Below are 14,632 nucleotides of genomic sequence, written 5' to 3'. Positions count from 1 at the left end.
AATCTTATGAAACTCTTAATAAAAAATAACTGAAAACACTTTAAATTGTGTAAATATAATAAATTATTTCATGCAAATAAACCGACGATATAATGTAAGCAATTGTATGAGTTAAACTTCCGCCCGCCCAAAACAAAAGCTAGTTGGAATTAGTGACATTTAAAAGTGCTCTAATCTTATAATCCCGATGCAACAAGTACCGCCCAAGCGGGAGGGGGCCGTGAGCAGTCAGTATCGTCGCGACCATGGCTACGGACGGACGTACGAAGCGCTCGCAATCGATATGCGCGCCCGCCTCCGCGAGTATGGAAGCCCTCGCCGCGCCGATGGAGACGACTCCGGCGCCTCGGCGCAGGCCGGCCACGCGTTCCCAATCTGCCAGGATTACGGGTGGTCGATCTGTGAGACACAGGCGGCAACAACAACAGCAACAGTTGGATCGGGAAACGCGAGCTAGATATAGTTCCGAGCCGCGTTTAGCCGAAGCGGAAACTCCTCCTCAAGTCAGAAGACAGGCGTCCGCTCGTCGACGTCCTCCCGCTGGGCAGCACAGCCAGCCTCGACGCTCGAATGCCTTCCTCGACGTGCCACGGACCACACATCAGCAGCCCGAAGAGGAGCCCGACGAAGACTCTTATAGACTACGTACCTTCAACATCACACAGAAAGGAGGTCAGTGCTACGACGTTCATTAACCTCTCCTATATTTAAACGTGAGAGTTTTTCAATTCGAAATACAAAACTTGGCAGTCGTCCGCCTCTGATTTTATATATTCAGTGCTCCCTTCTTGTTTTCATGAAAGAATATTCTGTTATGAAAGAGAATAAAGCAGACGTCTGTATTACCATTCGTGCTAAAAATGATCATTAAAAGTCTTGCTGTCGTGAATCACGCTGGAGCAGCGTTTACGAGGCCACTATAAATCAAGCAATACATGAACACACGTGTTTACTTTTGAGGTAAAAATAACTGGTATATTGGAAACGTAAAAGTTTATGATGATGCCTTTAATGCCAGATTCTAAAAGCAATTATATAAATGTTTTATCTGTAATTAAATTAACTTTTATATGTAATTGGCGCACATCGTTTCATTAAACATCCAATCTCTATAAATACTTTTCGATTTAAGGGTAACAACTCGTTTATAGTATATACATACATACAAAGGTATGTAATACATTTAGAAACTAAACAAAACGTTTAAAAGTTGTTTGACGTGTGTAAAACTTTTTTTAATAAGATAATATTTAAAGAAGAAATTCTGTTCAGATTGAATTGAAATCAAATCAAAATATTTATTTTTTATTCAAGTAGACTCACAAAAGCAGTTAAAGATTTTGAATCAACATTTCATAATATTGGATTAAATGTAACGCTACTGGTTCAAAAAGTAGTTTCTACTAAGAAAAACCGGCAACAAACTTAGTAGTACTTTTCTACCACTTTAAATACAGAGTGTATGTCTTTCGAAATGCACAATCAAGTAAATAAATACCACGAAAACAAGAAATCTTCCGAAGAGTTACTGATTATTGATATAGGATTTTTTGTTCAAATTATTAATGCTCAATGTATAAAATGCAATGCTTAATGTACGATAATGAGGGTAGGTAGAGGAAAGTACTTATTAAAATAACAATTAACATTAAGCCGCTGTTTCGTATACAAATAAGTTTTAAAGAAGCGAAAATAAATTAAGACAAATCTTCGGGAAATTATGATACAATAAATATTAATTGGATATTGAAATTTATCGCAATAAGATTTCAATCGTCAATATCTGATAGACATTCGCCTATTCTACGATTTCGTCGAAATTATAAAGAACATTCTGTTTGTTCAAACAAAAGCAGTACATACAATAGATAAACATATTCAATTAAATCGCGATATATTTTGATTTATAACTGTTGCTAATTAACTTTTCAATGAATCGAATCTAAATATACTTTATTCAACGCGGCGCTTACGAGTATTTATGAATCGTTTTTGTTTAAGATTATTGTTCTATCAGGGCTTTAGAAATATCAAATACGATTTTTCATACTTTATCAGTGTCTTAGTTCATAAAGACTTAAGGCGTATACAAATTATTATGTAGTCATTTTATAAATATCATCAAACGCTTGTCTCTTCCTTGAGAGTCGGCAGAGTTTGTAAACATCATTAAAAATATCAGAAAGAATTATACAACTTGTCTAATGGCAACCATTATTGTGTGTACTAATTAATACGCTTCATAAAAAAAAAATTGTAGGCTCTTGTAGATGAGGTAAGTCTTATCTACTCTACCTTAACCGAACATCTTAATAATGAATAATGATATGCTTTTTTTTATTAAATATCGTATAACACACCATACTTTATCTAGTTATTAAATATTATGTTATTATTATTATTAATAGACATCGTTTAGCACAAACAGACTTCCAGAAGGCTAATAAATAAAGGATATTATTCAATACAAAATTAAATAAATGATAAAAAAGCGCGGAGCTTATACTTTTAGGCTTTTTTTAATATAGGTATCTTATATTATATACATAAGTATATAATTGTATTTTATATGTTGGTAAAGAGTAAATACTGATTTTTTTGCCGGTTCTTCCGAGTCTACATTTCGAACTGGTAAAATCCCACTTAAATAAAAGTATATTTTCATTTGATATGATACTTAACCAGATCAGCTTGGACTATAATCACAGCATAATTAAATAAGGATTTAAAGTCACCGGTATTTAAAATTAATATCTGTATAAATTTGTCGTGTATAATACCACAAATATTGATATTCAAAAATATTGCCTCACAAAAAAAATGGTATTCATTTCAACTTGTCTTTGATCCAAACATTTATCCAAAGCAGTAATCAAACATCCAATGAACGAAATCACGAGGGAAAAATAGTTGCCATAAAAAAAAAACAGTTATAAATAAATTCACAATAGCCAAAACGTTTGCCTAGAACCGGTAATAGCGTTTTGTTAAAAAAAGAATCGGCGCTCGTGGAATGAAAAGCCATTTTATCTTTCAGAGTAATGAAAAAGAACGATAAGGCATCCCTGCGGATATTTAAATATTTGAATCGTTTGCTTTATAAATGGTTAAGTAGATAAATAAAGATAAAATACGTATTTAAGACTAGAAAATATATTGACAATTTAAAAAAACATTACACACTACTTAGTGAGCCATATTCGATATATAGGCTGACGATACTCTTTCATTTGTCCATTGATAAGCATATTAAGGTTATATTAAAAAAAAATAAAAAAATATTGCCAATGTCACGTGATACTTGACCGATGATTGCAAGTTCAAACTCAGGATAGAACAACTGATTATGATGTTCTTGGAGTAAGAAAAATCAGAGAACTTGCATGGGTCGGATAAAAATCACCAGACCGCCAGAGCAGCGTCCACCACGATAAATGTACGAAAAGGAGGTGAGGGCTTAGTCAATTTAATAATTAAAATCGTCCAATTAGTATTTGTTGCTCATGTAGAGTAATCAAATTTTAATTAAAAACTATTTATTCTAGTCAAATCCATACATCTCGACGATTCTGCATTAAAATTTATATTCCGAAACGATTATGAAAAATACTAAAAGAAAAAAAAAATATTCAGTAGGTTTATAAAATAGTACAAAACCGAAGATGGTTCAATATCCAAAATTACAAATAAAAATAACGAAATATAATAAAAAGAGGCCTTAATGAATAATGAGATTATCAAATAGATTAACGAACCCGGTATATAAATGCATAAAAAAAGTTCAAACTTCAGGTCGAAGCCGCGACGGTTAGTGCTCAATATTATCATAAATCTTAAGAAAAACTTAGCTAGAGTTAATCTTTTACGACTTCTAAGACCTTAACTTTGAAGTTATCGTAAGCTATAACTAATAACTGAGCAAATCTTACTCTTTGTGTTTTTAAATTGAAATATTTACAATAATTTACTCAAAAATAAAATTAAGAACTAGACCAGAGAAAAAAACAAGATAAGCATTTTCTCATTTTTTTTCCAAAAGTTGAGTCAGCCTTACTTTTGTAAGAAAGAGTATTTATATCAAAAGAGTAGACGGCTTAGGAAATAGCTCACCTTATAGTACGTGGTCACCATTGCGCATTAACATTGGTAATGTAAGAAAAAATATTAATTACTCATATCACAAATGCGCCTCCAACCTTGAACACAGAACTCAACAATATGAATTATTCCCACTTAGAAGTAGAATACGTTATTGTGTAAGGTGTACCTAGATGTTGCACAAAGCCCTATCACCATGTGAGACTTAAGCGAAGATTGCAGATTCAAGCACGGTTAAGTATCGATTAGTTTTAAAGTGCCTAATTTGTATTAATTAAGACAAAAATCGTGACGAAACCTGCATGCGTCAGATGAAGATTTTTTCAGGTTTATCAATCCGCATTGGACCTGCGTGTCAAGATAAGCTCCAAAGCGTTATTGTTTTATTACGCACCTCCGAAATAAATGTAGTTTTAGCCACAATTTACCTTCTTATATATTAATAGCGTAAGCCGATTTTTGTCCCAGTGATTATGGAACGATAGCTGCACATAAAGAACCGGGTATTGTCTTTTTTGAAGAGCTCCAGCCGTAGATGTGAAAATTAAAGAGGGTTCTTGATTGCAGTTTACTAAATTGTTACAATAAACGAGTAATTAATTTTAGAGAGCGGAAATAAGTAACTGGCCGGTTAGAGAGCGATGCTACGGCTGTGTAAAAAAAATTAAAAACGTAAACAAAATTAAAATATTTTTTTATCGACAAACTCCAATAACCAATTTTAACTGAAGTAATGTATATTATTTGTCAATTAAAAATTTAATTTAAACAAGGTTCCAACATTTTGGCGCCAAATGGAGATGATTGACAGTTTACAGTGAAATTAAATCAAAACAAAACCTGTGATCCAAAAATTCCTAAAACAACTACGAATAAATGCGATGTTTCGCGGGCGACCCACCAATTTAATTAAACTATAGTGACTCTACAGATGAACGATAAAAGCCTACATTGATATGAAAAAGGTTTTATTGTTATATCTGTTAAAAAAATTCCATATTCATAGTTATAAAAGTACAATGAAAACAAAACTACCGGTTCAAACTACCACTTGATTTTCAATGAACAACAAAATTTGTGTTCGAGTATTTAATTTCGAGAGACTGTTTATTAAACCTTTGAACCTCTTTGTATAAGCCGATTTATCAACCTTGTCGGGTTTTATTGAGAGACTAGAAAGAAAAATTTTAAAATTGTGTTACAACAGTAGCTTCAAATTACAAACAGACAAATCGGGGATATAATATGTAATTTTGAATCATTTAACTTCGGTCAAATAAAAAGAAATATCGTCCGCGGCTTCGTTCGCGTTTTAGAAGCTATTCTTCTAGTATTAGGGCATAAAAAGTACCCTATATTTACTCCTAGATTTTTCCCTGAAAGAGCAACGGACAGACAGACTTATTATTATTAGTATAAATGAATAAAAACGTACTTTGTTAATGAAATAAATATATTAAATTTATTCTCTTATCTTATAACAATAGCAAATAACAGCACACACACACTCACACACGCTAGTGTTAGCGTGTGTGTACATACGCATAAGCACACGGGCGATGAGAGCTTCATGCCGTTTGCTCTCTTCTCTTTTCTCTTACCCTTTCTTTATTTATTAGTTTAGGTGTTTCTCATCTTCTATTGATCCCGCGATTGCAACGTTTTATTATTAGATTAGTTAGCAAGTTTAATGGTAGACATAAAGGAAAACATCAACCACACCTTCACCAAGTGAAACGGAAACGGCCGAGATGCGGGATGCTCTGTAAAGTTACAGCCTCACCTGTGCTACTTAGTGACTGTGAAATATCTTATGTAATATCTTTGTTATAGTTGTCATCACTAGCAGTCACTTGGTTAACATAAATTGCCGTAGATAAGTACCTATGACGATTATTTTTAGTTCTGATGTGTTTAGTATCTTATGTTCAATTGAGAGCATATTTTTACGACTATTAGATGTTCATCGCAGAGTTAATCAATTTCTACATCTAGATATACATACGATGCATCTTCTGGTATTAATTTAATGTATTGGTTTGGCTGTTTATTTCACAAGACAAAAAAGTTCTTTCATTAATTAATGTAGATTATAAAAAAAATATATACTCGTTGATAAAGTATTTTTCTTCCATCATCTAATGAAATAGATTGATCTATTTTTAATCATGATATAATTTATGATTTTATGGAAATTGTTCTTTAAATTACAACCTTTTTTAAGAGGCGAGGCAAGGAACAGATGTGGGCAGTTTTTTTATGATAATGATAATATCTTAATCAGCCTAAGTAGGCCAAAAAGCTATGAAAGTTCTAATGATATAAAATTTTGTACAAAAACCGTAATGAGTGTTATAAAATTTTACATTATTATTTATGAAATTGTCATAATTTGTTTGTTTCTTAAATTTTATTCACTAGCTTTATAAATTTTCTTAAATTCCGTTCAGCTGTGTCGATATCTAAATAAAAAAAAAGTTCATAAAAAGTTTTATTTAGATTTTCGTAAGTAATTTAAATATTTTTCCTAATTTATCTATTACAATTAATGTCCCGGTTAAATAATTTAATCACTCTGATTACACTAATATTAAGGAAATAACCAGCGAACGGGATTAAACTTAAAACTCCTTAATGAGAAAACAAATTCTGTTAATTGTTTGTTTCGTCATTTCAAGTGTTTATCGACGAGTGACAATAGAATTGCTGCGGTTTTCGTTGATCAAAGCCGTAAATTTAATGACCTACTTTTAATAGAAACTTCGCCCCGAAAACTTGAGATTTAAAGGGACAAATTCTTTTGAAAACTACGATTATAGGATTTTCGTGGAAATTTCGTATAAAATAAACTTCGATGAAATACAAAGAGTTTAATCATCGTCTCAATAAATTCATACTCCCTTGAACTTGGATTTCAAGAGCCACTATGTTCTGCGGACTAGGATTTAGAATTACAGCTGCTTTTGCAGAAATTCTAAAAGTGAGCGGCTTGGACGGCTTCTCAAAGCCCATACCTAAGCCACCACTGGATAGGATTAATTAAACGTAGCATAAACCCGCATTCGCTGTAGTAAAATACTTACATATTCTTTTGACATCTCACAGCTTATTTATTTGAATATTCAATGATCGGTCTCGTGTTCCTGCATTTTTTTATATTATCTATAAATCCGCAATGGAACAGTTTTATGGAATAAATCGTCATCGTCTTCTTACACAGTAAGATAAACGTTTTGATTGTGTATCATTGTACGTCCTTATATTTTTATATGATTGTGTATCTGATTTATTTGTCTCAAATCTTTTTACCTTATTCTTTGTTGAAAGAGATCATCCCTTTTATATTTTAAGATCGCTTGTTATACGGAGTGGTTTGTACTTTTTGGGAGTACTATGTCTATGCGCAATCTTTAATCTCAGACTAAGCGACCGTGCCTTTGTTTAATTTAATTGCTATAGATATTTCTTGATAATGATGAAAAAAAAATAAAGTGACAATCATCGAAGACAAACTGCTGTCAATTGCGGGTTTCCTTAAGATGTTTTCCTTCACCGTCGAGCACGAGATGAATTAATAAATACATTAATCACATAAACAATCAGTGATGATTTCCCGAAATTGAACCCGTAATCACCTGTTAAGATTCACGCTATAACCACTCGGCCATCTCGGCTCCTTTAATCATTAACTGTAATAAAAAGTATAAACAACGTATGTTGTTCGAAGATTACCTGTGTCGATGCAGCGCCGTTGCTCGGGTCTTAACAAGCTTTAAACAATGAAACATATTTGAGGACACTTAGTGTTGTTTACGGGCCTACAACAAAACGTTCGATCATTCTAAATATATCTGTTCCTTTTTTTATAAAAGTATTAAATAATTAAAATCAAAATAAAAATATACTTTATTCAAGTAGGCTTTTACAAGCACTTTCGAATCGTCATTTAACAAACTATTTAAAGTAAAGCTACCACTGGTTCGGAATGTAGATTCTACCGAGAAGAACCGGCAAGAAACTCAGTAGTTACTCTTTTTCAACGTCTAAAAATACAGTAATGTTAGTTAAATACAATTATATATGGTCAATAATAAAGGAAATAAATAGGTATTGCAGATTCAAGACCGTTTCTCAGCGATTACCTTCAACCTATTTTACGTAAATTTAGTTAACCTTATAAATTTCAATATACTAATTGTTTAGATAAAAACCTAAAAATAAGATCAAAAGAATGTTATAAGCGAAATGTTCTGCTAAACGCTCGTTAATGATAACATGATTCATAGATCTTTATAAAAATCGTTTACTTATACCGAAGCGTGATCGCTAAATATGGTGGGGCGGTGGAGCGGAATACCGTTCATCCGGGTTCGGATCAGAATCTAATTTCTAAGATTGAAGGGAAACGAAATTTGTTAAAGGTCTTGCGAAATTTATGGAGACCGATGTGAGCTGATGCGATTTGATGAGTTTGTGACGTATAAAAGGGGGTGAGAAAGGGAATCAACGGGATCAAGTCTAATTTACATTGTTCAGTCAGATACGTCAATTAATTCAGACTTCGTATAAATCTAATTTGTCTCGCGCTAAGTATTTTACTAACTATTTAATATCTTCCACTGAGATACATTTGCCTTTTAGCATTAATTTTGTTTTCGTATTTTGTTTCTACTAATCGTACTAAAGAAACTGCACTTGGATATAAAAGCGAAAGAGGATAATGCGTACATACGTAAGTATAAATAATTTACAATGATCAATTGCTTTTTACTTATTTTCAAAGATCTATGTATTGTATATGTAGTTTTAAATTCGTACCCGTGATGGTAAATCTCTGTCTGAACGATCTAGGTCACAGTAGCCACTCGTGGGAGAAGCCCAGCCACTGCCCAGTTCCACTAAATGAACTGTGCACTATAATTCGTCCTTTCAAATACGTTCTCACTCTTTATTCTCTCATAATCACCAATAACTAATGGTTTTACGTGCTGCAGAGGCATAGGAAGGTAATCATAACTAACTTTCAGACTTCGGGCTGCTGCTGAGAATTTGTTAATAGACAAGCTTTTGCTATTTATCCAACTCGGGATTTAAATCCAGAATTTGCCTTATATGTTAGCCACTAGATCAACAAGGCCTGTGGCCAGGTGAGGTATCACGGTAGCATGCTCAAGCGATCCCGTGACGCGTGATAAGACAATGTGTACCAATGTTTTTGTAATGGGTTCCGGTGTGCTCGGGCACTCCATGTGTTCTAGGCACCGGCGAGTACCATACCCCCATCCGCTTACTGAATGGGGAAAAACGCGTAAGACTATTTCTTGAGCGAGAAAAAAAATATAGTAGCATAGATGAGGGTTAAAAAAAAAAAATAGAATACAAAGTTTTGACTTATAGAAATTAAAGAATCGAAATATATATTTTTTAACAACATAGCTTTAGATTTAATAAAGTATGAAAGGTATCATCACCGGACATTATAATATCTCCAAGTGTAAACAAATGAATGTCGTCTAGTCTCAATCAATGAGACCGAGTCCCGAAACAGCTCAAGCAATTATAAATTTTGAAGCATTTCAGAGAACAGAATCAAAGGGTATTACGGAGTCGTTGATTGAAAACACGGTTGTGTTATTTATACGAAAACGTAAAACGTGTAAAAGCCATTTGTAAATTCGCGAATATATTTCTGATAAAGAACACCTGATGTTTCTCATTTATAAAGCAATTTGCTTCTTCCATCTCTTTTGTATTTAATAACGACATATGGGGATCAAACGCACTCGAGACGAAGTCTGCGATATGTTAGTTAAATATGTTTTTGACAGAACACAATCAAAATACGTCAATATAATAACATTTTATTATTCTTAACCGCCTTCGAAATAAAGGAAGTTCTCAATTATTTTTTCACTTGGTTATGCTTTATTTAATAATTTCACAAAACTTAATCTATAAAATTGTATATGATTGATGATGATGAGAAAAAAAAAATAATGTCCATAAATTCAGTACACTTATGACATTAACTGTTATACATACATATCTACTAACTTTAATGTAGAAAATTAAAACATTTCATACGCCGTAATATTATATGGGGCTATAACCACGACCATACCTTTTTTATTTAACCCGACGTTTCGACAAAGTTGCTTCTGTCATTATCACGAAAACACGACACGCGAATCGCAGCTGAAATCCGAATACGAATATGTTTTTACAAAGCGATAGTTTTAGTGTACAATCTATACTATAAAACGAGGATATGTTTCTTTGCCGTTTCATAAATTCAAATCAATTGTCAAAAATACATTGGTAAAGAAGTCATATTATTCGGATCAAGATTATATAGATGATAAAAAGCGTGGAGTTAATGCTTGTTGACTTCCAGGCAGGATATACAATAGACATATATCATTGTATTTAACTAACATTACTGTATTTTTAGATGTTGAAAAAGCTACTGAGTTTCTTGCCGGTTCTTCTCGGTAGAATCTACATTCCAAACCGGTGATAGCTTTATTTAATATAGTTTGTTAAATGACGATTCAAAAGTGCTTGTAAAAGCCTACTTGAATAAAGTATATTTTGATTTTGATTTTATAATGCCTAATTTAAAAAACTACTAAACCTAAACTATACATAAAACTTTCATCAAAAGATATTTGAGTTTTGGTGAAGGTTTTAGTATATAATACTATTAAATAATTAGATGCGCTTCGCAGTATCACTCCCTATAAATTTAGACTATTGTCGTGACAAGCTTGAATTTCATATTCTCGTGTAGTACTAGTCGCTCGACCTTTGCTTGCGATTTAGGGGTTGGTCGTCAGGTTTAAGGTATGAAAAATAGCCTATACCTTCCTTGGAGTTCAAACTTGCGTCATACCAAATTTCATCATTCGGCTCAGTGGTTTGGCCCTGAAAGAGGAACAGACGGACAGACAGACAGAGTTACTTTTGCATTAATAATATTAGTATAGATTCATATACGTGTCATAAAATTGAATGGCATTCAGAATTGGTCTAAAGATTTATATTTAGACTGGATGCGTTAATTGTGTTTTATGAAATTAAAATTAACAAACAGCATTCCTTTACCTGAAAATGCTGAAAGAAACAAAAAAGCCGAATTGAAAATGAAACATCATAAAATTGAACGAGGAAATATTTTCTCAAGTAGCACACGGAAATGGAGAATGGAAAAGTTTCACTGTTAATGTCATAATAATTGCCGGAAATTATTTTACTGAGACTTGGGTTCGAATTTCGGCCAACATAATATTAGATTAATTCACTTCGGAGCCGATATGACCCAGCGGTTAAAACGCGTAAGATGCACGCGTTCTAACCGATGATTGCGGGTTCAAATTCAGGCAGGTATCACAGAGTTTTGATACGCCTAATTCATGTCTATAATTCATCCCGTAGTCGGCGAAGAAGGTAAACATCACGAGGGAATCGACATGTGTTTAATTCCAATGAAATTCTACCGATATCTGTGTATCCGTAACCTGAATTGGAGCCGCGTAGTGGAATAAGCTCCAAACCTTCTCCTCAAAGGGAGAAAAGGCATTAGCCCCGCAGTGGGTATTTACAGGCTGTAACTAATATTAAAAAAAAACAAATAGAAGTATAATTATTAACAAGAATGGTTGAACCCATTGAATCCATAGTTATAAGAAATGACGCGACGTCTTAACGAGTCTTGCTGGAATTACATTCCTATGCAGGCTGTCTGTGTCCAGCCAAAGCGAATAATTTTAATGACGAGAGATGAAGCTAAGTTTGTATATTAGTTCTCTGTGACTGTCTATGTTTGCTCACGTACTTGTTTTAATAGTTCGAAACTTGCTTAAATTTATGCATGTAATAAAATTGATAACGCATTCTTGTCTTTATATGGTATACAAAAATATTAACATTTATAATATTATTTATTGTTTCAAGTTTCTTGTAAAAGACTATAATCTGTATAACAACATCAATTCTAAAAAACCCCAAAAGTCTAAATACGAAATGTCATATCATACTTAGAGCCGAAAAATCAGTCAGTAAGCTTTAATTTAAAGTACTAACTTATGCCCGCGACTGTATTCGTGTGGAACTCGAAATCATATAAAAAGTTAATGTCCTATATGCTACAGGAATACTGTTGTTCAGCCGTTGCAATTTAAAACAGAAAATAAGAAGATTAAAACATGTTTATACTAACAAATATTCACAATTATAAAATAAATACATAATAAGGTTAGCTATATATATATAATAGATGCCTATATATATAATGCTTATATAGATTGTCTGAAATATGACGAGAATTGTTGAAGATATCGGGAAAGTTCGTGTTGACTGGAAGCTTTATTGGCGTGCTCCTCGGAAACCAATATGAATTACGATACAAAGTGTTGAATGTAGATTGTAGACCATTATTTTATGCGTGCGAAGCCGGGTCAGGTTGCGAGCTATATATATAAATATATGTTTATGAATAAATTAATTAGCAACTATGATCATGAGGATGATATTTCCTGTCTTGTTTGTCAGGATATTCAATTTATTTTATAACATATCTATACATATCTTTATATAAATATATTGGACAACATCACATACATTACTCTGATCCCAATGTAAGTAGCTAAAGCACTTTTGTTATGGAAAATCAGAAGTAACGACGGTACCACGAACACCCAGACCCAAGACAACATAGAAAACTAATGAACTTTTTCTTCATCGACTCGGCCACGAATCGAACCTGGGACCTCGGAGTGGCGTACCCATGAAATCCGGTGTACACACGAACTACACTATAACACAACTGAATTGATCCTTATTTTTATAAACAAACGCTCGACTTCAACTTCGTATAAATATTCACAGAGCTGAAACTTATTGAGTCGTTGCCGTACATAGAAATCTTTTTATTAACGGAATTTATAGCTTTAAGTGCATTTTCACAACTAAGTGAGCCGTGAATATCTGTTAGTATTTACTAACACTTTTATTCAAATAGTTGAGTTTTAGATTGGTTTGGTAATTTTAAAGGATTTTTTTAAATATATGATATCGGTAGGCGGGCGAGCTAAACTTACCTGATGGTAAGTGGTCACCACCGCCCATTGGCGTTGTAAGAAATATTAACCATTCTTTATATCACTAATGCGCCACCAACCTTGGGAACTAAGGTGTAACGTCCCTTGTGCCTGCAGTTACACTGGCTCACTCACCCTTCAAACCAGAACACAACAATACTGAGTTGGATTTTTTTGGATTCAAGCAGTGTTACTCTTTTGTTTTGTTTTCGGATTTTATTAACGCTATATTGTGTGTGTAAATAAAAAGTTTGTGTTTGTTATTAATATAAGAAGACACACTTTAAAACTTTTTGACATTTCTTGACAAAATAGTTCATCTGACATTTAGTAAAGTATAATGACAGCCTATAAATGTACCATTTCTGGACTAAAACGTCCTCTCCCATTTAAGAGAAGGCTTGGAACTGAGGCCGTAATTCATCGAAATAAGACACATGAAAGTTTCCTCACGATGTTGTCTTTCATCGCCAAGCATAAGATGAAATAAAATCACATATTAAGCACATATAAATTGTGGTGCCTGAGTTTGAACGCACAATATTCTCTAGTTAAACGTAATTGTTAAACTGTTTTATAGATAGTCGCTATTATATTTCTGAGGTTCCTAAACTAATAAGTATACGAGCGCACAACACTTATTGTGTTATAACAAAAGCTTCAAAATTAGTTTCCAGTAATCACCACAAGTCCGCTAGTATTCGAAACATCTGTGCCATAAATTGTGATGCTTCCGATTATGTTCCGAATAAAGATCGGGAAAAATAACAGTTCATATTATATTATGTAATTAAATGTAACATCCCGAAAATATCTCACTGGTAGGCGAAGCTGTTTCTGAAAAGGAGAAGATTAATTAAAACATATTCCACCACGCTGCGCCAATGCAATTAGATACACATTTGGCAGATTTTCATCCAATTCGTGGAATTTTATGGTTTGCGTAATCATCACGAAAATCTAATGAAAATTTATATGTATATATTTTCAATATTATATTTCTTACTAAACTAGTACTAGTAGTTATATACGTATATAATGTTAGTTTTTTTTAATGTGAAGGTTCTATTAGCGCGTAGGGGTAAGACTGACTTGTTTGCGTAACGGCAGAGTACTTACCTATGTTACTGTAATTCCTTTTAAATTTCAAGACTAAATTCTAAGATGGAGTCACAGTGGAATACTAGAGGTACAGAACAAAATAACGGTTCTAAATACTATGCATACTTTTATTCTTCTTTGCCACTAAAATATAAAATAAAATTAAAAAAAAAAAACAAATGTCCAATTAAATATGCAAGCAATAATTTTATAAACTATTCTTCAAAGTAATTGAAAATCTCCTACACTAATTGTTATGTTCACTTATTTTGAGTTCGAATTTATTTTGTATTTCGAATTCTTTATTTTGTTCGAATATCAAGTGTTGCCATAGC

The 14,632-nt window shown here is 32.8% G+C and overlaps 1 protein-coding gene across 1 annotated transcript in view; it reads left to right on the top strand.

Annotated features, from left to right (window-relative positions):
* The first annotated feature begins 247 nt into the window (after nt 1–247).
* LOC125069382 (GTP-binding protein REM 1) overlaps nt 248–14,632 on the top strand; it is a 141,123-nt gene continuing 126,738 nt past the window's right edge. The window contains exon 1 of the mRNA XM_047678860.1: nt 248–672. Coding sequence (XP_047534816.1) covers nt 306–672 — 367 coding nt within the window. The 5' untranslated portion in view covers nt 248–305. The remainder of the gene's footprint in view (nt 673–14,632) is intronic.

The sequence above is a fragment of the Vanessa atalanta genome, chromosome 15, assembly GCF_905147765.1.
Source record: "Vanessa atalanta chromosome 15, ilVanAtal1.2, whole genome shotgun sequence".
In the NCBI taxonomy this organism is placed as follows: domain Eukaryota; kingdom Metazoa; phylum Arthropoda; class Insecta; order Lepidoptera; family Nymphalidae; genus Vanessa; species Vanessa atalanta.
Note: the sequence above shows the minus strand (reverse complement) of the source record. Positions and strands in the feature narration are given on the sequence as shown.